Consider the following 21,347-nt stretch of genomic DNA (forward strand, 5'->3'; position numbering starts at 1 on the left):
ATTGTGGCGGGGAGGTGTTTACAGTGGTAATTATTATTTCAGTAAAAAATAATATGAACTTTGGTTTGGTGTAATTTCTGTAATTTTCCTATGATATCCTTAAATATATGATGTTGAACATGGAAAATGTAATCCTTTTTATCCATCACTGAAAAGGTGATGTACATTTTTTTTGTTTCTCTATCTCTTACTCTCTATAAGCTCTGCTTAACTACTCAATACTTCAGTAAACGTGTTTTAAAAATAGGCCACAGTTGTGCTTTCTCAGGCATTCGTTTTAGTCAAGCGTGGTGAATACTAGGCAGGACCGTGTTAAACTGGTTCCCAAAGTGTGTTATTGGGGCTATGAAAAAAAAAAGATATCTATATGCAACGCAACCCATGGAGGAGTGGGGGGCAGGTGTAATTCAGGCTGACCTTTGGCTTTGTGTTGCTAGGGATGGTGCCCAGCGCCCCAAACCATGAAATAATAATGGACACGGACAACGCAGTATCTCGGCAAATAAGTGACCTTTACTGCAGGAGCGTAAGCGCTTTGCCCCGGCGGACAGTGGAGAGGAGCTCAGTCCTGGAGCTCCTCTTGGATAATCCCTCCCCCACTCCCTGTGAGTGACACTGGGAGTGTTGCTATGGAGACCTGGAAGACACTTTTTTGGATGTAAAGAGCTCCCTTGTCTCCCGTTGTTTTTTATTTTTTATTTTTTATTTTTTTTTGCTCTGCGTGGATTGCTCTGATGTTTGAGTTTGAAGACGAAACACAGTACATTATCAACATGTGTGCAATTTTTAGCTGAAATGTACTTCTAATTATTTTTATTGTTTGTATATTTTGCGTTAAAATCAAATGTTCTCAAACTAGTCCAGCTCTCTACCTTAGACTGGAATGTTCTGTGTCTTGCCTAACTTTAGTAAGAACCTGTTATATGCACTGTGATATGGTCAGGAGGTTACTGTAATTTTCTTTCAATGCATAATTGACACATGAGTGATCGTAGTTTATCTTCAGGATGGTATCTTACCAAGGGAATCTGTGGTGTTGGAATCATGAAAGTTAAACTCTACCCCTGGTTAACATCAGTCAACATTTTATGTATGAACTCAGATAGTTTGTTTTGTTTTTTTCGATGTAGTCCTTTCTTTTGTTATTAATTTCGGCAACTGTATAACCTGCCAAACCGGTTAGTGACAAACACATTTACTTCGGAAACCCTTTTGGAGTCAAGATTTTGGACAAATATTGTTTGAATCCAGGATAATATTCAGGACAAATGTTGACTGAGCAGAAGGGATGGTTCTCCAAGACAAGTTTTCTTTCCATGATTGAATTGTCAGAGAAAATGACTGCTCCATAAACAATGAATTGAAAAAAGTAAAAAAGCATCAGCTAAGTTTCAAAGTTTTCTAACTAGTAATGTACTATTCATTGCAATGCCATCAATTCGCTTTTGTTTTATTATTATGGCAATAATTTCTCTTTACCTAATTCTTCAATATGTGCTTGTCTGTGTGTCTCTAAGTTTGCCATGCATAAGCCTAGGTCTCTGTGTAAGAACAGAGGATTGTACAAAGTGACATCCGAAATAATAAGGCTCATATTAAATGTGGCACCCAATTCTTCTGCCTGTCACTGCTCACTCAACACGTACCCACTGTGCATTGTTTGTATCTTCCTCTTCACATTACCATCGGTAGTTTGCACCAAAGATTTATTTATTATTTACCTCCGCACACTGACACACCTACACAGGACAGAACCTTCACACAAACCCCCCCTCCCACAACCCCCCCACCCACCCCAAGGGCCTCTCATTGGTTTTATGAAATGTCAGCAGGTTTGCAAGTTTTTTATTGTTTTTGGTTGCAAATCAATTTAGCTCCACCGGTATAAAGAGAAATTAGATTAAAAAAACACGGTTTCCCAAAGAGCCAACGGAGAGCAAAGGCCTGGAGGGGGGGAATATTACACATTTATCAGTTTAGGGCATTTCTGCATATCTTCTTCCGCCCGCCACCCCCTTTAATCTCCCCGGCCTAATGACGTTATGATTGAGCCCGGTTGGAGAGGCACCAGCCGCTATATATCGACAGCGGCTCTGTCTGATTTCGTTCCAGGAACAAACAGATTATTAGACGGTGCCACCGCGATGACTGAGTTACTGAAAGTCGCGAGGTGCGTTCCCTTTCTCTCCCTCCCTCCCTCCCTCCCCTCCCGGTTCGCATTTACCGAGATATTTACGTGAAATCATCGTTATTTTGCGGGCCCTTCGGCCGCACGGATACGCTCTTAGCGTTTCGCGAGCCCGCGGTACCCGTCCCGCGAGCAGCTTACGAGAAGCTCCGTCTGTACTGGCTGCCTCTGCTCCGCTCGGCTCTGAAGCGACAGACCGGTCGGGAGTCAGTAGGCTCTACTAGCAGGCTCATTAGTTATGTGGGCACCTAGGGTCAATGGAACCGGCCTGTATCAAAGCGAAGCGCTAGTGAGCTGCGGATGGATGCCAACTAGGTTGCCTTTGCCTGAGGCTATAGAAACAGGCCTTCAGTAAAAGCCTACGAAATTGGCCATTTGGGTATATCCTCCACCAATTATTCAGATTCTATGTAAAGATATGATGCGATAGCATGACGGGGCGCTGTTTAGGGTTAACGTGACCCTCTGACACGGACTAAAATGCCTCCGTTCTGAGACACGTGGGCAGGGCAGAAGACTTTCCATGCTGGAGTTTTTTTTTTTTTTTTAGCATAATTTTAATTCGAAGCGCAGCACAAACAGCCCCCACGGCAACGTTTCTGCGTAGCGCCGCTCGGCCTATTACAGAAATTTCGCTGGAAACAAACGGGGGGTCAATTACATGGACGTCTCAGTGAGTTTAGAAGTTAAGAAGTCTTGCTCGGAATGGCATTGCTATTCAGGGCTCGTCCACTTGTGCTTCTTTTGACAGTTCCACAGTGAAAATCAGCTCAGTTACCATATTAATCAACCGCATAGCTTTCAGTATATATTATATATATATATTTCAGTAATTCAATATTTCAATTTTGATTTGATTTTAAATGAAAAAGGGCCTATTTTTTTTTACTAGGAATGGCTTTTCTCTTCAGGCTAATGAAACACTTCTTGGAGAGGATAAAAAAATGAACTAAATTGAAAATATTTTCATGTTGTACTTTTTTGATTCTGTTCAAAAAGACTCATTGATGTGCAAGTTTTTAGTCTTCAGTTACAAAGCCAACCTTCTTGTATTAATGTATGCATATTTCAAATGAAAAATTGATGAACATTATAATCATATGAGGCATAGAACTCGTATTAAAGTAAAGTCTTTTGCTTAAATAAAAGCCTTTGTCCCTGGCTGGTATATGTTTTATTCACTAACATGTCTCACCGAATGTATTAGTAGAAATATGGCATGCTGAGATTCTTGCTTAGCATAGTCATTTCTTTGCTTCAGAATCTCTTGGAAGCAGTAAGATAAATCAGAAGCAATTTGACATTATCAGTTCAGAGGTAACAATTGAGATATACAGTAAACATTGGCTCATATTGAGCTGGAAGCCCTGTGATCTATCTCAAATCTAATAAATTGATTTGTGAATACATTTAGATTGTATTATGCGATGGCTGTTTGGCCCTTGTCAGTAGCGATCAGTAACAATGAGCAAATGCATGTTCTTAGGGAAAAGACCACAAAGAAGACTTCAGCATCATACACAGAGCATCTGTGTTAAATGTCAGATGTTCACAATGCTGCTGGAAGTAAATCAAGCATTTGACCATGTCACTAAGAGGAAATTGCAATCCTGTCACTTACTGTGATTGTTTTCCATTGGAGAATTGTGTTTTGAAGAATATAGCTTTTTGCACCATGTTTATACTTGTTAAAACTAATCCAACACCCGGCATTTTGAGTAATTTTGGGTCTAACCACGTGCCATTCTAACAATGTTTAGGATTGTACATTTTATAAAAGAAAGAAATTACAGCCTTTCACAGACTGTTTGGCTTGTCAAAACTTGCCAGCTGTGGCAAAAAACATACTGTAGGGCAGAGAGGGAAAGGACCAATCACAAGGCTCACATGGAATATCAAATATGAGTAAGAGGTGAAAGAGGGTTTCTGAGAGGCTGCGTCAACATTCGGAAGCCTCTTTCCCACCCATCGCTCGCAACAAAGGTGCTCATCCACAAACCCCCATCTTCATGTTGCCTTTCCCATGGTTGTTGCCTTCATTATTGTTTCAGTATTTTAAATTTCCTTTGCCGAATCACTTCATTTCTACGGCCTTAGTCAATGGAAATAACTGTGGTGCATCACCTGTGGTTGCGTTTTTTTTTTTCTGGCCTGGTTTTGGCCTGGCTGGAGGGAGGCAGCCAAAGATCTCTCAAAATGTACTTCGATGTATGGTACGTTTGGTATGTTCCTCTGCCACCCCTCGGCCTCAGTTTCGGCCACCTGCCAGGGGCCCACGTGCGTCTCTCCCTCCGCGAACCGCGCGGCTGAAAGCAGCGGTAATTTATTCATCGCAGATGAGCGATCCCCACCGCGCTGCTTTTTGTTTGAGCGCATAGGCATGGAGTTCCCGGGGCCGATGTGGTGCGGCATCACAGCATGGTGCGGAGCGACTGTGGGTTTTTGGGTGTGTGTGTGCGTTGTGTGTGTGTATGTGTATGTGTGTGGATGTGTGTGCGGGGGGGGTGGGGTGGAAGAAAGAGTGAGAGAGAGTGAGTGAGAGAGAGAGAGAGAGAGAGAGAGCATACGCAAAGCGGGAGCATGGGCCTGTGCAAACTCCTCTTTCCTGGAGCTGCGTGTGAGTGTGTGCTTTTTCATGTCTGTGGGTGAGAAGGTGCACGGTTTGCATGCTTTGGTGGCTATGATAATTAAACCAAACCCTCCACCTCCTTTCTCCTTCTCAGGGGCCCGTGGAGGCTTTTCCCAGTCTGAAGCCAGCAGCAGTCCCTCAGATCAGACTCAGCTCAACCAATCACACCCTGCCTACCCAGTAGGTCCACAGGTGGGTGTGCCTCTGCCAACGTCTGCACCACACACCACAGACTCCATTCACCACTGACACCTGTGTTTCATTCCCATGATGTGTCAGTGACATTTTTTATAAACATTTGTAACAAAGTGTCATTTCAAATTTAATTACATTTATTTATGTATTGCTCTTTTGTAAGTCTGCCTATTATTGATTGAGTGACTGAGTCTTTTGACTTTTTTGGGGGGTCATATGTATGCATGTTTTTCTGTTTAGTTCTGAACAAATATGGAAATCATTGAAATGGACAGAACCAGCATTGTGTTTGTGATTTTCCAGATCACCTGATTCTGATGGACCAATCATGTCATGCTGTCACCCGGCTGTTCACTGTCTCATGTCTTGCATTTACTATGCATTGCCCTTTACTTAAGCTTGAAGTGAGGTTTGCCTGTAGAAAGCAATACTCCGTTCAAAAATGTCCTGAAATTAGAACTTTATTTCAATGACATGGGTAAGGAAATTGTATTTGTTGAACAGATAAATTGAATGACACTCCATTTGCCATACATGGCAAATCCTAGAGTTGTGATAACCAGCCCTATTCCTGGAGATCTATCATCTTGTATGTTTTCACTCTAACCCAGAGAAAGCTCACCTCATTCAACAGCTAGAGATCTTGTTGCGCGGCTAATTAGTAGAGTCAGGTGTGCCAGATTAGGGTTGAAATGAAAACCTTGATCTCGAGGAACCCTGTTTCTGGATGGTAGATCTCCAGGAACAGGGTTGGTTACCACTGTCCTAAAGTTAAGAGTTCAAGAACAAGTGCACAATTGCGGTGCTATAACCATCTTACACAATAAGGAAAACAGAGAATAGCCTCTCTTGTGGTCTGTGTGAAGTTTGGCGTATGCACAATGCCATAATCGCTCTCCTGCCTCCCCGGGAGAGCTATTGACCAAAGTGTTAAACTCCTCCGGGTTCTGTTAAGTGCTAATCTGTGCAAGGATAATTTAAAGGTGAAGCTATTTATCAGTATAAGCAGGTATTCAGCACTGCAGGAAGAGAGTCATGCTGTTTTTTGACCTGCATTGATTCCATTGATATTTGCTGGGGCTGTCTGCTCGGGCACGGCCTGTTCCAGAACTCTCTCTCCTCGAGGGAAGAGAGAGGAACTCCAGAATCAAACCTATTCTGGCATATTCTGCTGTAAATCATGTACGTACACTCAAAACGTTTATACTCTTGAGGAGCCGGCTTTGAAAATTCCCTTACATGACATGAGGATAAAAGTTCTCATAAGGATAAAAGACCCCCTGACAAAAGCTAATTCAGGGAGGCCTCATATAAAACGGTAAAGTCATTTGATCCGTAAGAAAAAAAAAACTTTGAACCTCCGAAAGAGGCCTTTAAGGTATTGCCAGTCCTGTCCGATTTGTAAGAACGGAGACTCTCGGGAAAGCAGTCACGTGACTGAGCCAGTAGCCGGTTTCATCCGTCCTGAGGTGAACCCCGCCCCCTTTCGCCCACAGCCTCATTTTCAGCTCCCACCAAAGCCACAGCAAACAGCTCAATAAAGAGGAGCCCCCTGTCTAATTGGATTTATGGCAAAGGGGGGTTTAATGAACAACAGGCTCATTACCGCTGCTCGTAATCACCTTTGATCATGACCAATCACGACGCAGGAGGCTGTTCCTTCCCTTTAATGTTTCAGGGTTTAATTATGCTGCCGTTAGCGTGACAGATTGTTTCGGTGGAGCTATTCCGGTGAAGGAATGTGAGTAAAAGACGTGTTCATAGATTGAAACAGATGCTATAATAAAATAAAAACACAGAACCAAAAAAGAACTCATAGGCATTGTAGTTTATTATCTAGAAATTCACCATAAATTCATACCCCTACTCATACCCCTAGTTTGTATAGATCGATTAGCCATCACTTCAGAGAATATACTTACAACATATGTTGCAATACAATAAATGTTTAATCAAACGATTTGGAGACACTTGCTTGAAAAGCTTTAGATCAAAAGGGATGAATCCGCCAAAGCAAAAAGAAGCAACTGGCTGTGCATTCCTTTATTTCGAATCTAGCGCTGTTCAATACGATGAGGTCAGGATGGTCTTGTTAGAAATACCGCATCATCGCTAATACTGCTTCAATGATTCAGTGTGTTTGATATACTCCAGCACCTGCTCCTGGTGCATGGCCTCATTTATAAAGAAACAACAGACAGCAGACCCCTAGGTAGATCCACGTGCAGTATCTTCTTTTTTTCGCTGTTAGAATGGCGATACGCTTTCCCATACGTCCCACGAATGGGGTTTGTGTTGTAGTGGAGTCCACGTTACGAGGGAACTGTCAGTCAGTTTTCAGCCCCTGATTTCTGCTGAAAGACAGACAGACAGACTGACTGACAGACAACTGGGGAGCAATAGTGCTTCAGCTCCACATAGGCCTTTCTGAACCCGTTCAGTGGCATTATTATTCAACCAAATAATTTAGTAGTAAAAAAAATAAATAAAATAAAAATAATAATAATAATCATTAAAAAAGTAACCTGTATTAATTTTACAATGTAATAATACTGCTGGCTTGAATAGCCTGTCAGATTTCTATTGTCCCTTTGAACCTTTCAAAAGTAACTCCAAAGCACTGGATGCCTGGAGATTTAAAATGGTAATTTTTTTTTACACGTGCCATAATGTGGGTAATGTTCCCGTTTCATTTCCGAGGGAACAGAAAAACAACCTTGTCCGTGAGACAACGATACCAGTGAAGCTTAGTTTAGACAGCAAGGGATGGACTCGATCCGGTTGGAACCTGTTCACGAAGACAACATGTTTTGTTTCTCAGAAGCTTCTCTTCAATGAGGGGTACAATTTGTTTTTGCAGGGAAGGTTGATGAATGGCTCACGCAAAGCAGGGAAAGGGAAAGGCTGAGGGGTGGATTGGTAAGAGGGGAGGCGTAGGTTTTACCCTAACGGAACATAGTCGGGGTGGGGGGGGGGGGGGGGGGGCTCCTCCTTTTCGTTTGGAGCAGAGCCTCAGAAGCCCGCATCAGATCTCTGGTCACATCGCTACCTCACAGTAGGAGCCGACATTCAATCGCGAGAGTGAGGGGAAAGAAAGGGAAGCCGAGCCCTCTGAAGTACAGACGCAATCAAACCCAAATGGCCCCCGTGTTCCGCCTCGCCAAGAACTACAAACGCCGTCAAACCCAAATGGCCCCCGCGTTCCGCCTCGCCAAGAACTACAAACGCCAGGCTCGAAACCCCGGCCCTTTTCAAAGAGCCGGGCGGGGTGTTTTCCACCGACGACGCTTGCGCGGCGCACGCAAACGCGCACCCGCGATCTCAGCGAGGGAGACGCGTTCGCCGTACGCAGAACCCCGTCCTTTGATATACCCGCCGTTCCCGATTTCAGCGTCCTCTGCGTCAGGCACGGGGACGGCCCACGGCATGGACTGGAGGAAGTGGGGGGGGGGGGTCCTTGACTATCTGTCAGTGGAATTTTCCGTCAAAGTGTGCGAAAACAAGATCAAATGTACTTCATTTGTCCCGAATAGAAGACGAGTCCTCCCCTGTAATGAATTTTCCTTTGTGCGGTGAATAGGTTTTTTATGCGCTGTCTTGATACTTAGTCCAAAACAAATTGAAAAAGAAATGTTATTACTAGTAAAGTTGTTGATATTTTAAAAAATGTTAAGCACTTGCCCTTCACAAAATTACTGTCAGGATTTGTGCCTTAGCTTCTCTGACTCAAAGAGGGTGAATGTCGAGGAATAACTCATTCTTCACATTTCTACGCATATCTCAACATCTCAAATAGCAAGTTAGCCCATTTATTTTTGCACCAATACTGATTGCCATTAGATTAAAACTTCGCAGCACATTTTCTATTTTTAAAAAGTCATTTTAACAGGCGTTCCCCCACCCCAATGCAAGTTTGGAATCAAGCTGGGACCCTCACCCACACTGGCAGACCTTCAGTGGGGACACGTGCATTGTTGTGGTACAGGACTTCACTTGTGAGCCGCTGAATATTTCCCTCAAGGCACACGGCACTACAGAGGAGCCAGTGGTAATGGAAGGAGAGGCGTATCTCTCACTAATAACGGCTGTTGACCTGTGGGCGCCTCGTGCATTGCTGGGATGGGGTGGGGGGCGGCGTGCGGATAATTCAGTTCAGTAGCCTAGCATCCCTGGCCAGCACGCGATGTCAGTGTCGACACCGCAGGACCCAGCGGCTGTTGAGTCACCAGGGAGCTTTCACAACTCCTTTCGTGAAAACGAGCACCATCTTATTCAGCAAACCGTCTTCACAGAACAATCCCAACACCCAGACCTGAGAATCATAGCTGTTGAAAGAGCTGGAAGCTTACCTAACCCCCCCTCCCCCACCCCCCCATCCCCCCCCCCACCAGCCAACAGCTGTGGTGAGCATCTATTTGTTCACAGCCGTTCACCTGCCTGTGGATTTCCCTCAAAATCTCTTTCACAGCTTCTCATAATAGAATCCGAGTGAGATCGCTAAGCGCTACCTAAACCGTAATTACGTCCCGGCGGTTTCGCGCACCTCCTCGCCGCGCCGGGCTATCTCACCGACGCCGTCGTCAACCCCGCCGCCGTCAAGCAGCCCCTCGCTCCCCCCCACCCCCCCACCCCTCTGCCGCGAGTGGCGACGCGCCATGTAAAATACGAGCGGAAAGCTGACAAGTGCGGTTAAAGATCTCTCAGCGCGTACCCGAGCCAGAGCCTCTGCCACCTCTCGGGGGCCACGGGGCAGGCGAGCAGACAGGAGCTGAGGCCATAAATAGCCCCGCGCGCGCTGGGCCTGACAGGGAGAGAACAGTGCGCTCCTTCTCCCCTTTCTCCGGGAGCGCCGTGCCACCGCGCAGCTAAGCCGCTCTCGTCAAGCGGCGGTTCGAGCTTGCCGTCGGACCTGGTTTTTAAACATGTGTGAAGGCTGGTCTTTGCGGTTGGTTTTGCGTATTATGCATGAAGACCGAGCGATCGGTCAAGTTCTTATTTTCTGGACTTCGTGGAATTATTTTTCAGTGAAATCGCCTGTCTTATAAATCTAATTGGGCAGGTGTAGTTCCATCCCTTTTGACCTGTCACTTCCTTAATTCACTCACTGGATGATACTGGGGGTAGTACTTTTTACATACAAGGCAATGTGTCTGCAGGTGTGTGTGTGCCGTGGGCATGCGCCTGTGAGCATGCGCATGTGCGTCTGTCTGTGAGTTTATGTGTGTGTGCGCACGTTTGTGCGTGTGCGTATGCTCGCACGCACACACGGGTTTTCGTGCGCGCGCGTGTGTCTGTGCATGTCCTCTGTAAAAACAGATTCTGCAGATAGCAGCCCCGCGCTTTTCTCAATGTGACTGCTCAGACTCAGCTTTGACAAATATTAGCGAACGGCGGTTTGAAGTTCCCCGTGCGTCTCTCCCGCCAGCGAGGCAAATGCGCTGATGCTCTTAAAAGCGGCAGGGGTGGGACGGGGGTGGCGGTGGCGGTGGCGGTGGCGGTTGGGGCGGGGGGCGGGAGAGCAGCTCGGTTGCATATTCCATCAGCGGTATCAGAATTGTGCCTCGCTCATTTATTGTGCTGAAATGCAAACTGCTTTGGATGCCTCTGGAAACAGAGCGCGCTCTGAAGCCTTTGCCAGGCGTCTGATTTCATTCTCCCGATGAGCTCGGCGCAGGTTTCTTTTGCCCTGACAGAACATATAATATGCAGACAGTACAGATGTCACCGGCAGGAGCGGCAACGGCAAAAGGCATTGATTAGGATGCTCCTGCTGAAATGCAAAGCGTTTTTGAAAAGACTCTCTCTCTAAGGCGATCATTTCTCCTTGTCTAACGTGACTGTACCCATAAAGGTCTGACAGAGCACGATTTTAGAGCTTTCCATCCATGACGCATTCATTCAGAGCCTCTCCCATAGTTGGTCAACCGATTTTTTTCTACCTTCCCTGACTGTGTGTTGTGGAGCATTCAGCTCCTTTCTTGGAGTCTGTAGCCATGTAAGGGTTGCTGGAGCTGATTCTGATTTGTATGTCATTGAAAAGCAGTGTTTATCCATTGCTTCCTGTTAGCATATGATACATGTAAGGTATTTCGGGTATCTCAAATGTTATAAAAATTATTATTCCAGCAATAGAGTGGTTGATTGATTATACACAGTAAAATGTCCAGCGTTAATTCAAATCTAACAGAGATTCTTTGAGTCCAACTGGGACCACACTGTAAGAGTTAATTTAACACTGAACCTTTTACTGTGTAGCAAATGTTTTGGCATCATCTCTCACAGGTCCACTGCAAAGCAGCGTTGACAATGCATCAGTGTGTGAGTATCTGCTAACTTCTGGAAGTGTGCGTGTGTTTTGTGTGTGTGTGTGTGTGTGTGTGTGCTCTCTGTTACAGTCTCTGTTGGCGGCCCAGCAGTTGGCATCAGCGGTGGCAGGGGTGATGCCCGGGGGAGGTCCGGGCCTCAACCAGCCCATCCTTATCCCCTTCAACATGGCCGGGCAGCTGGGAGGACAGCAGGGCCTGGTGCTCACGTTGCCCACCGCCAACCTCGCCAACATCCAGGGGCTGGTGGCAGCTGCGGCGGCCGGTGGCATCATGACCTTACCATTGCAGAACCTACAAGGTAAGAGCCACTCAGCAGAGACAGCGCTACTTTCTCTAACACAGCAGAGCCAATCGTGATTTACTAGGTGTGTTTTTTTGAAGTGCCAGTCAACACAATACAAAACCTTAACAAATCCCTAAATGCCTACTTGAATTTATCCCTGAAGCATTTAAATTGTCTGCCTGACCTCCTGCTTCTCTGAAGATTTGAACAATTAAAATTTCTTTATTTTCTTTCTTATTTTCTTGTGCGTTGCCTTAGCATTGAGTGTATTCCATTGCTTTTGGCAGGTCGCAATTTGTTCGCTTTTGGTAAATCCCTTGAGGAAACCATGCACTGTTTTGTGCCATTGACAATGGGTCGGGATAATGGCGTGACAAGGACAGGCAAATCACACAATTGATTTAATAGAAGACACACGTTGCATATTTCTTTCCAGAGCAATGATGTTATTTACTATTCTTATCGAAGGAATTTACGAATCAGAGGTCAGTGCATTAGCATTTCAATTCACCATACTTGACAATACCTGTGAAAAGGGGAAATTCAAACATCTCGCTAGCCTTGGGTGGCTCGAAGGAAGGTCCGTATTAATTATAGGTCAATGTTTTGTGCTAGCGTGGAGCAGCACTTTACGTCTCTTTCTCTGCATAAAGTGTACTTTCCTCTCTTCTCTTGCGCTTGCCTGTCTGTCCACAAGGCCGTACTTAACTTCTCCTTTTAAACTTTAATGCTCAAATGTTCTCTTTTGATCATAGTTGTAAATGGTTTTCATCTTAATGTTTAAAATATTGTCTCTTTTATACCATTAGATTGAGCGATGGGAACCTGTCAGTCATAAATCTTGGATGAGGGAGGGCCTTGCTAATGCAAAAAAAAAAAGAGAAAAATTCCAGGGTATAAATTTGAGGAGTGCATGTAAATGCATACAGCGGGTTTGTGGGTATTAAAATAATGCCAGGATGGCGGAAAGTGGGGCGAGAGGCACGCTGAGAGGTGGGGGGGGGGCTCACTCTTGAAGCCAATCTGGTGATGAAACCTTAATGGACAAACATGCATAAATAACAACAAGCGTCAGGATGGGGGGGGGGGGGGGGCTAATAAACACTCACATCTATTTAGAGTGGCTACTCCACATATACTCACGCACTAATGTTGTGGCTTTCTGCCGGGTCTCTCTAATGCACCAGTTGTCCAGCTCTCTTTCTTCTGCGTGCCTTGTTTTTTGGGGCATGGGAATTTGGGAAGAATTGTGCTTACCTTCTTAGAAGACTGCTGAAATCTACCAGTGTCTGATTGAACAACTGTGCCTTCTTTACTCAATGTATTGACACCACAAAATGGGCCTTACCTGAAAGTGGCACTATAGAGTGTAAAACTAAATCCGCCACGGCCATGAGCCAAACACGTCTGTTAAAGTTATGTCCCATTCACATGCAGGGTTCCGGAGTCACTGCCTGTTTACGAGAATATTCCACAGACTCCTTGAGAACTGGACAGTGAAATGCTTTGGAGTAGAAAAATTATTTTCATACCTTTTCATCTTCAGTCCTTAAGGAGCCTAAAAATTGTGACCGCCGGTCCACCTTTGCAGGAAACATTTGAAAAAATAGGTTTTTCGGAAAACCTGCATTGGATGCATTGGATTCTGCATGACTCAAGGATTCTGTCAAAAAAAAGTTATGTTTCTGGGCCTTTCGGTTTATGAGATACATGCCAAAATGTAACGTGCTTGTTATAGCGCCACCACATGGTCAATTTGGACGGGTTTTTGGTGACTGTGAAGTGGGTGACATTTGGAAATGATCTATCAAATTTGGTAGCTCTACACCTTGCAGTTTCTGAGATCCAGATACTTTTACAGAAGGAAAAAGTATCTGCACTGCTTGGACCTCTAATAATCATACCTCTATCCACTGGAAATTATAAATATTATAAATGAGATAAATATCTTTTAGTGAACTGATGAGAGGGCAGAGCATGCAGCCGTTTAGCTGAAATTTTCCCATGTTCCCACTGTTACTCTGCCTTGCAACCAGGAAGAACGCTGCCCCTTTAAATTCCCCATTAAATTGAGGCATTGAAAAGCGCTCCTGAGACAGGAAGTGACACAAGTCCCAAGTGATGCTAAATGTCTTGACTCCATCCCGGCCCTCTGGCCACGTCATGAGTTTCCACGTCGCCCTGTCCTGGGCAATCAGGCCTCAGGCGACTGAAGCCTGCTGGCGCAGCACTTCCACGCCAGCGGCGCCGGGCCCTGGCCCCCGGCCTGATTAATCCGGAGTTTAATGCAGTCCCCTACTGCCGCTGGAGAGGAGCAAGCTGATTACATGACCCGGGAGCAAGTGTGCTTTACAGCTTGTGCGCCTCTAGCTAATTAACGTCAGATCAGACAGAAAATATTGTGTGCCTAAGTAATGAGGGAGAGATCCCAGACAGGCCATTGTGCACAGCAGTGTTTAAGTTTAATGACCCGTCTAATGACTGTGTGTGTGTGTGCGAGTGTGTGTGTGTGTGTTTGTGTGTGTGTGTGTGTGTTTTGTGTGTGTGTGTGTGTGTGTGTGCGTGCGATCGTGTGTGCGTGTGTGTATGCGTGTGTGTGTGTGTGTGTGTGTGTGTGTGTGTGTATGCGTGTGTGTGTATGTGCGAGTGCGTGTGTGTGTATGTGTATGTGTGTGTGTGTGTGTGTGTGTGCAAGTGTGTGTGTGTGTATGTGTGTGTGTGCGTGTGAGCGTGTGTGCGTGTGTGTGCGTGTGTGTGTATTTGTGTGTGTGTGTGTATGTGTGTGTATGCATGCGAGTGTTGTGTGTGTGCGTGTGTGTATGTGTGTGTGCGTGTGCGTGCCTGTGTATGTGTTTGTGGGTTACAAGATTCAGATTTAGTATTGGCTTTAAGTGCGATATGTTTTAAATCAGTGTAATCCTCATTTTATGCTTCTGTCTTCTAATTTTCAGTAAGGCAATGAACTCTTGAGGCAAATGAGATAAGCTGAAATCTAACAACCAGTGTCTCATCATGTATTCTCACTTCATGTCTCTGGCATTTTAACACTCAGCAGTTTTGTTCTCTTAAAGGAAAAAAAAAAGATGCATAGATGATTAAATGGGGATGAGATTTTTGGGCGCGAGCAAAGTTTTATCAGTTGTGATAAATAACTGTGACCTGAGTGTGCTGTAAAGTTCGAGGTGTTACCTAAATAAAACCTTATAACATCTCCCTGTGATCATGATAAACAGTGGACCAGAGCTAACCTGCTATTTGTCAGAAAGATTAATGCTATGACACGGTCTATAAAAAAAAGTACATTTCCAGTGGAAAATAAAAAAGGACAGTGAAAAAAATCTAATATGGGATTCTCAAACTTTTCTATGAGGTACCCATATATTTGTATGAATTTTGTGCCACGCACAAACCAGACCATGCACATTATTTTTTAAATGAACATTAGGACATTACTACCTTAGGTAGGCTGCAGTAGGGTCGTTTTTTCACATAGCTTTATTGCGGTTACAGGAATACGAATGGCTAGTAAAATGTATTTAAAACATTCATAAATCAGGAACCAAATAAAGCATTTAAATATTGAACAGATATACCATTTCCATGACTTACTGTGCCTACTTATACTTCACTTCACTACTTCACTATACTTACTTCACCATGGAAAGGATGCCCTTGTGCAGTTTAATATTTTAAAAATAAAAAGTCAAACATTTATATGGAATAAATATTCAATTAATGGAACCAAATCAGAAACTCTTGAGACATGATAACATACTCAGAAAAAAGTCCTAAATAGAAAAACTGCTAGATCAAATAACTTCAAACAAATAGCTTGTGCCACTTGCATTTTCCTTCAGTATAACATGTTAAATATTCTAATCTGGTAATGTTTGATGTTCCCCTTCCAAGAAGGGAACTCATAAGATGTATTTTGTCCGGGAGTGTCTAGAGATTGCCGGTAGGTAACGCAAGACAAGGGCCTATTCATGTCTCTTCAAGCCCTCTAATATTAATAAGTGCAGCTCGTCTTATTTGCTTAGATCAGAAACCCAGCACTGTGCATAATCCCTGTGAGCTGAAGGTTGATGGTTAGGTGAGAGCCCTGTTCCTTTGCATTCGTCTTCAGAGAACACGAAATCGCTTTCAGAATCTACATAAAAGCGGCTGTCCCACTTTTGTAGAGTAATGAGTGTGGATGTCAGTAATGATCAGAATGATGTTTCTGTTGGAGGGGCGCTCTCCTCCTTGCATCGTGTTCAGGTTGCAGGCGGGGGGGTATGACACAAATTATGGAAATCACGCTCATTACAACACCAGATAACAGGCTCCTGAGGCAAGATCAAAATATTTCCTCGCTGGAGAATACACGTCTGACTCAATCACTTCCGATCAGCCGGCTGCCTTCACAGATACAATGGGCCTTTTAGAGGCCAGCTTACGGAACACAAGCGCGTTGCATGGTTGCCTCTCAGTTAAGCAAGGTGCTACAGAATGCTTCTTTAAACTGGGACAGGATGCTTGGGAGTTTTTTTATATTTTTTATTTATTTTTTTTTACCATGGCTCTTCTTCCATTCGTACCACACATCACACACTTCACCAGAATGTTTCTATAGCCAATGAGAAGTCCAGTAATAGGAGAGAAAATAATTACATTTAAAAATGCATTCTGTAGAAGAGACAAAGAAAGAGAGAGAGAGAGAGAGAGGCAGAGACAGAGCAGCCTGTGCTATAAAAAAAACATATTGGCCCATGAGGGTTTATTAAGAACAATAACATTCCTGTATTCCCCAAATAAACAGCTCCAGTTCTATATCAACACATTAAAGAGGCCTCTCTTTGCAGTTTAATTTGAAATGTTCTCGGCAATATGTATTCTGCTAGCATTTAATGATTTAAGTTCACTGTGCTTGTAGGATATCTCGCTAGGGAGAAAGTTGTATTGAATAAATAATAGAGATAAAATTTACACCTCCATACATTTCAAAGCTAATGCAACTAGCGGCACAATGGGAGTGCCGGCAGAGGGATTTGCAGCGGTAATTTGATTGATTTGTTGTGACAGCAGCCAAATAATTGAGAGTGAGAGGTGCCAGTGGAGATGAAGCCACCGCTGAACCAGATCCAGCAGGCAATCCCAGCAGCGCTAGCGACTGGATTCTCATCTCCTTTCTCTCATTCCATTGATATCCAGCCGTGGTTTATTGTTTGTCTTCAATAAGCAGCACTGTACAACCCCGGCACAGGTTTGACGCATGCCTGATGAATGTATTTGACAGTGGGGGAAAAAAAAGGCCAGCCTTAATGTATTCAAGAGCATGGAGACATCCAGTTACACACTCGCTCACGCAGACATGGCGACACACGCCCGTATAGACACGCACACACACACACAAGCTCACATGCATACACCCAAGCACTCACATTGTATGAATTTTGTAGTCTTCATTGTTCAAAAAAAGAATGTTCATAATTGATTTGAAATGTTTTACATTGTATAATACTCTCTTGACTGATAGAATAAGATGAACGTAATGTAACATAGTCATTCATATTTTCGTATTTCCCACGCTTTTTCACTGATTATACAAAATAAGTAGTATTAAAATTGGGAAAACATTTCTTTCTATTTCTAGAATTTGTTTAACTTGAGGAATGTTGTTTGGAATTGAACAGGGCAAAATATCCTTCATAAGGATGTCGATCACCAAAGATTGTCATTAAGAAACAAAAATTTTGATCACCCAATTCCACAAACTAATAGGCTTTTTATTGTTCTACTCACATAACATCACTACTTTCCAGACAGATATGAACAGTTAAGAGTGAAAAAACGCAGAAACCTTCTTATTGTCTTATTTTTAGGGGCATAAATATATAACTTCCAGTTGCTTTCTGAAGTGTTTATTAACAGTATATAACAGTACATAACTTTAGCTACAGACATACTCCCTTAATTTATGCATTTATAATACTATTCATCAATGCAGATCTTGAAACTCTTAAAGCATGTATACTTGAATCATGTTCTTTCAGCCATTTGAAAGGCAATGAATAAATGCAATCTGAGTCACATGATCTGGAATATGTTTGTTCTCACCATGTCACATTTTTACACACTCTTAATTAACGTGATTTGCAGTCAGTCAAACATCTAATTCCATGGAACCCCCTGTATGGAGAGCCTTGTCCTGGATTTGGTGATGATCTCATAGGCCAAGAGATCAGTTAGCTGGGGGGGGTGCTGTCTTCCTCAAGGCAAGGCACACAGTTCATATCTTGACCAGGATTGGTCATATCCCATAAAGGGGCCCACTACCATCTCTTTTTATATCCTTATAAAGATGCTGGTTTCCTAGAATCATCACTCGAGTGCCACGCGTCACCTTACACTAAAAGACAGCTGGAGATCTGAGGAAAATGAATAGACATTAAACTTCCAGCAGGAATTGTCGATAAGAAGAAAAGGGAGGCGCGCTCGCTCGGTCTTGGCGGAAGAGCGTAGGCTTTCCTTCTGGAGTCTCGTGCCGTGGCGTTATTTTCGCTGCCATTGTTTTTTCTCGGAGTGAACCCGCTAAATCCCGGCACTGTCACATTCCGACGCGCGCGTCTCCCCGGCTGGTAGCGATGTCATTCCGGTTAAACTGCGGAGGCTCAGCCGCCAGAGGAGAGTAAATTGTCTCATCGCATCCCGCGCGAAAAAGGAGAGGATATTCCTGTGGTCAGGGTGGGGAAAAAAAGACAATAATAATGATAATAGGAAATGGCTGTGTCTGCTTCAATAAAGCAGTACATGACTTGTGTCTCCACTGTGGCAAGCCAGGGAAGAAGACGCTTGGCAAATATAAACAAACACAAGATGTGTGACCATAAGCATGCAGTTACATGATTGCAATTTTATTTTTTAAAGCCATTTCATGAAAAAAAAAAAACTTATTGTGTTAGTCACATCGGCTAATCAGCATTCTGTAATGTTAACAAACTCCTTTGAGCGACGATGCAGTTATTTCCTCTGATGGAAAGGCAGTGCAGAAAGGCTGCAATTATGAAAAGCTCTCAAACTGGCATTAAATCCAGGGAAACTTGGCGCCTTCCCTCTTTCAGCCAGCTTTCATTCTGTGAACTTGTGAAGTATAACAGCGCATTATTGCAGACCACGTTATTGCAGATTGGAACTGGCCTTTGCATTGCTCAGTCAAATATGTAATGGGAAAATGCAATTAGGCTTATAACCGTGGATATCTGTGCACGTATGTGTGTGTGTGTGTGCGCGCGCCCGCTGGTGTGTGTGTGTGTGTGTGTATGGGTGTGTAGATGTGTGATTTGTGTTTCCCTGTGTGTATGTATTTATCTTCACCTTGGGGAAGCGGACACACACACACGCACATACCAAGCCACACGCACGCACATGCACACATACACACACATACACACACACGCACACACACACATGTTCTCATATGTTTTTGCGGCCTTGTTAGTCAGCCACACTGTGGAACATACTAAGATGATTTAATTATGCAATCAGACTGGTATCAAATAGCATGCAGGCAGTTAAAATGCTTATCAGGGACTGCATTGAGATATATAGTATTTTTTGCTGCTGCTCCATCCCTTAATGGCCTGTGTTTTTCAGTCAAAGCTATTACTTATTTTATTTCTCTTCCAAAGGGTTTCCAAAAGATTTGTGCTCCTCACATTGAAGGGTTTCCGAGGGCTCGCTCAGACATATTCCATAAGCTTTCAGGAACAATCTGTAGTCAAGCATTTTTAAATGAAAATTGATTTGTGATTTACATGGTCAGTGGGAAGAAAATTAACTTACGAAATGTTGTAAATGAAATATTAGACAAGGTGGGGAGAGCGGAGAGAGAGATGGTCATCTAGTGGAACTGAAATTCCCATCTGGAAGAATTGGTTGACATTTTTACATTTATCTGCGTTCTGCATGAGTTGTAATGTTAATGGTAATTTTATGGGACTGAACTGAAATGAAAATGGTGTTATCACAGATTGCCTACAATATAGGATTGTGTTCAGTGAAGAGGCTTGTATCCTTTTTCTCCATTTTCCTATAATATGACTCATTGCACTACTCAGACTGTGTTGTTGAATGCATTCAGCCTTTTAGCCCGGGTTGTTAAAGAAAGAGCATTGCATTCTTGTGAGTACAAATGTGCTCCTATTTGCAGATGGAGGTATTTTAGATCTGAGCAGTAAAAAACATGTACATTTACGGTTTAAGATGTACATCCAGGTTTTCTGGATAAATATTTTTTTATACGCAAGTCGATATCTGGCAGCCTATTTTCAAGCGTGAAGACGCACTGTGTTTCCCCGTAAACAGGATAACAACCATAATCCATAAAGTAAGAATCGATTCATTCTTAATTTTTACAAAGGGGCAGCTATAAATGTTTGAGTCTATACATTACCCTATCTAACTGTTGCTGAAGCAAGTAAGTGAATTCAAAACTATTATACCTCCTATTATATGCTTACTTGTTATACCTCCTTGACATGTTCAAGCTGCATATTAGGCAAAAGTCTAATAGTCATACCAGGTACGTATTACATATCCTCACATTTCTACCACCAGAAAGAGGGTGGTTACACTTCAGGCATGCACTTAGTAGTTTGCTAACATCACTTAATGTGAAAAAAATTCCTATCTTCTCACAAAGGTTAAATCAACCAAGAAGTAAAAACAATGTTTATTGAGTAAAGGGGTATAGAACAGAGGAAGTAAGACCATGTGCATTTAAACAGTAAGAAGTGGGTGGTGGGTGTGTATTACCCCAGGTTGCCAAAAAAGGTCAATATTACGTATTGTTTTCCCACTCTGTTCCTCTGAAACCAAAGACTGATCTAGCAAATGGCTGGAGAATGAACCATTAGCGTTGGTAAAAGGGCCGAGTAAGCGTTAAAAGGAGTCTGCGGTCTGTAACTGTAGGCGGGATCTTAATTACCCTAATTAATAGCCCTGCTTTCTGGGGGTCTGGATTTGCGGCAGGCTGTATTTTTGGCCCCTCCAGACAGAGCGTCAGCAGGGTAAAAAAGGGCCCCGGGGAGAGGTGAGCGAGGTCTAATGATCCCCAGAGAACCCCACCAGACTAACCGCAAGTACATCACGGATAGATTAGATAGCATCTGCGCGGGCCACAAAGAGCCTCGTTCCGATCGCCTGTGTGGACGGAAGGGATCCATTTCACCCCGATCCAAGCGACCAACGTTAAGTACTAAGTATCTCAGTTTTTTCCCTTCCTTTTTAATTTTGCTTTTCTATTTCCAGTCTCTCCTCTCTTTTTTAGTACGCTTCCTTCCTCCTCCCTTTCTCTTGTCACATTTAATCTCTTTCTGTGGGTAAAGGTTTAAACTTTAATCACTGGTTTAAGCTCAGTTTGAAGCCTGTTTGGCTAAGAACAAAGAGTTGGTTTAATAACCTATTCATTAAGGACATTTTAAACCGCTTTTAGTTTCTAAATGAAAGCATCAAAGATGAAACCAGCCCTTTCTCTTCTTTAATTCATACAAGGTGCATTTTGATTCTTAACTACATACAGTACACAGGGGATCCACAAGCTATTAATGTAATTAAACTAATTGCCCAGCCTCCTTACCCATTTAGCTGTTTCCTCTTCAATTTCAGTTCGCTCGATGTCAGCGGGTTCAAAAGTTAATTAGTTCAAAAATGTAATGAATCTATTTGATGCTTATCCCTTAATAG

At 43.5% G+C, this 21,347-nt stretch overlaps 1 protein-coding gene across 2 annotated transcripts in view; it reads left to right on the forward strand.

Annotated features, from left to right (window-relative positions):
• pou6f2 (POU class 6 homeobox 2) overlaps positions 1–21,347 on the forward strand; it is a 132,316-nt gene that overhangs the window by 48,591 nt on the left and 62,378 nt on the right. For both annotated transcript variants that reach the window (XM_064330810.1, XM_064330809.1), the window contains exons 4-5: positions 4,912–5,009; positions 11,408–11,636. In XM_064330810.1, the coding sequence (XP_064186880.1) occupies positions 4,912–5,009; positions 11,408–11,636 (327 nt within the window). The remainder of the gene's footprint in view (positions 1–4,911; positions 5,010–11,407; positions 11,637–21,347) is intronic.

This window comes from Anguilla rostrata, chromosome 4 (assembly GCF_018555375.3).
Source record: "Anguilla rostrata isolate EN2019 chromosome 4, ASM1855537v3, whole genome shotgun sequence".
NCBI classification, from domain to species: Eukaryota; Metazoa; Chordata; class Actinopteri; order Anguilliformes; family Anguillidae; genus Anguilla; species Anguilla rostrata.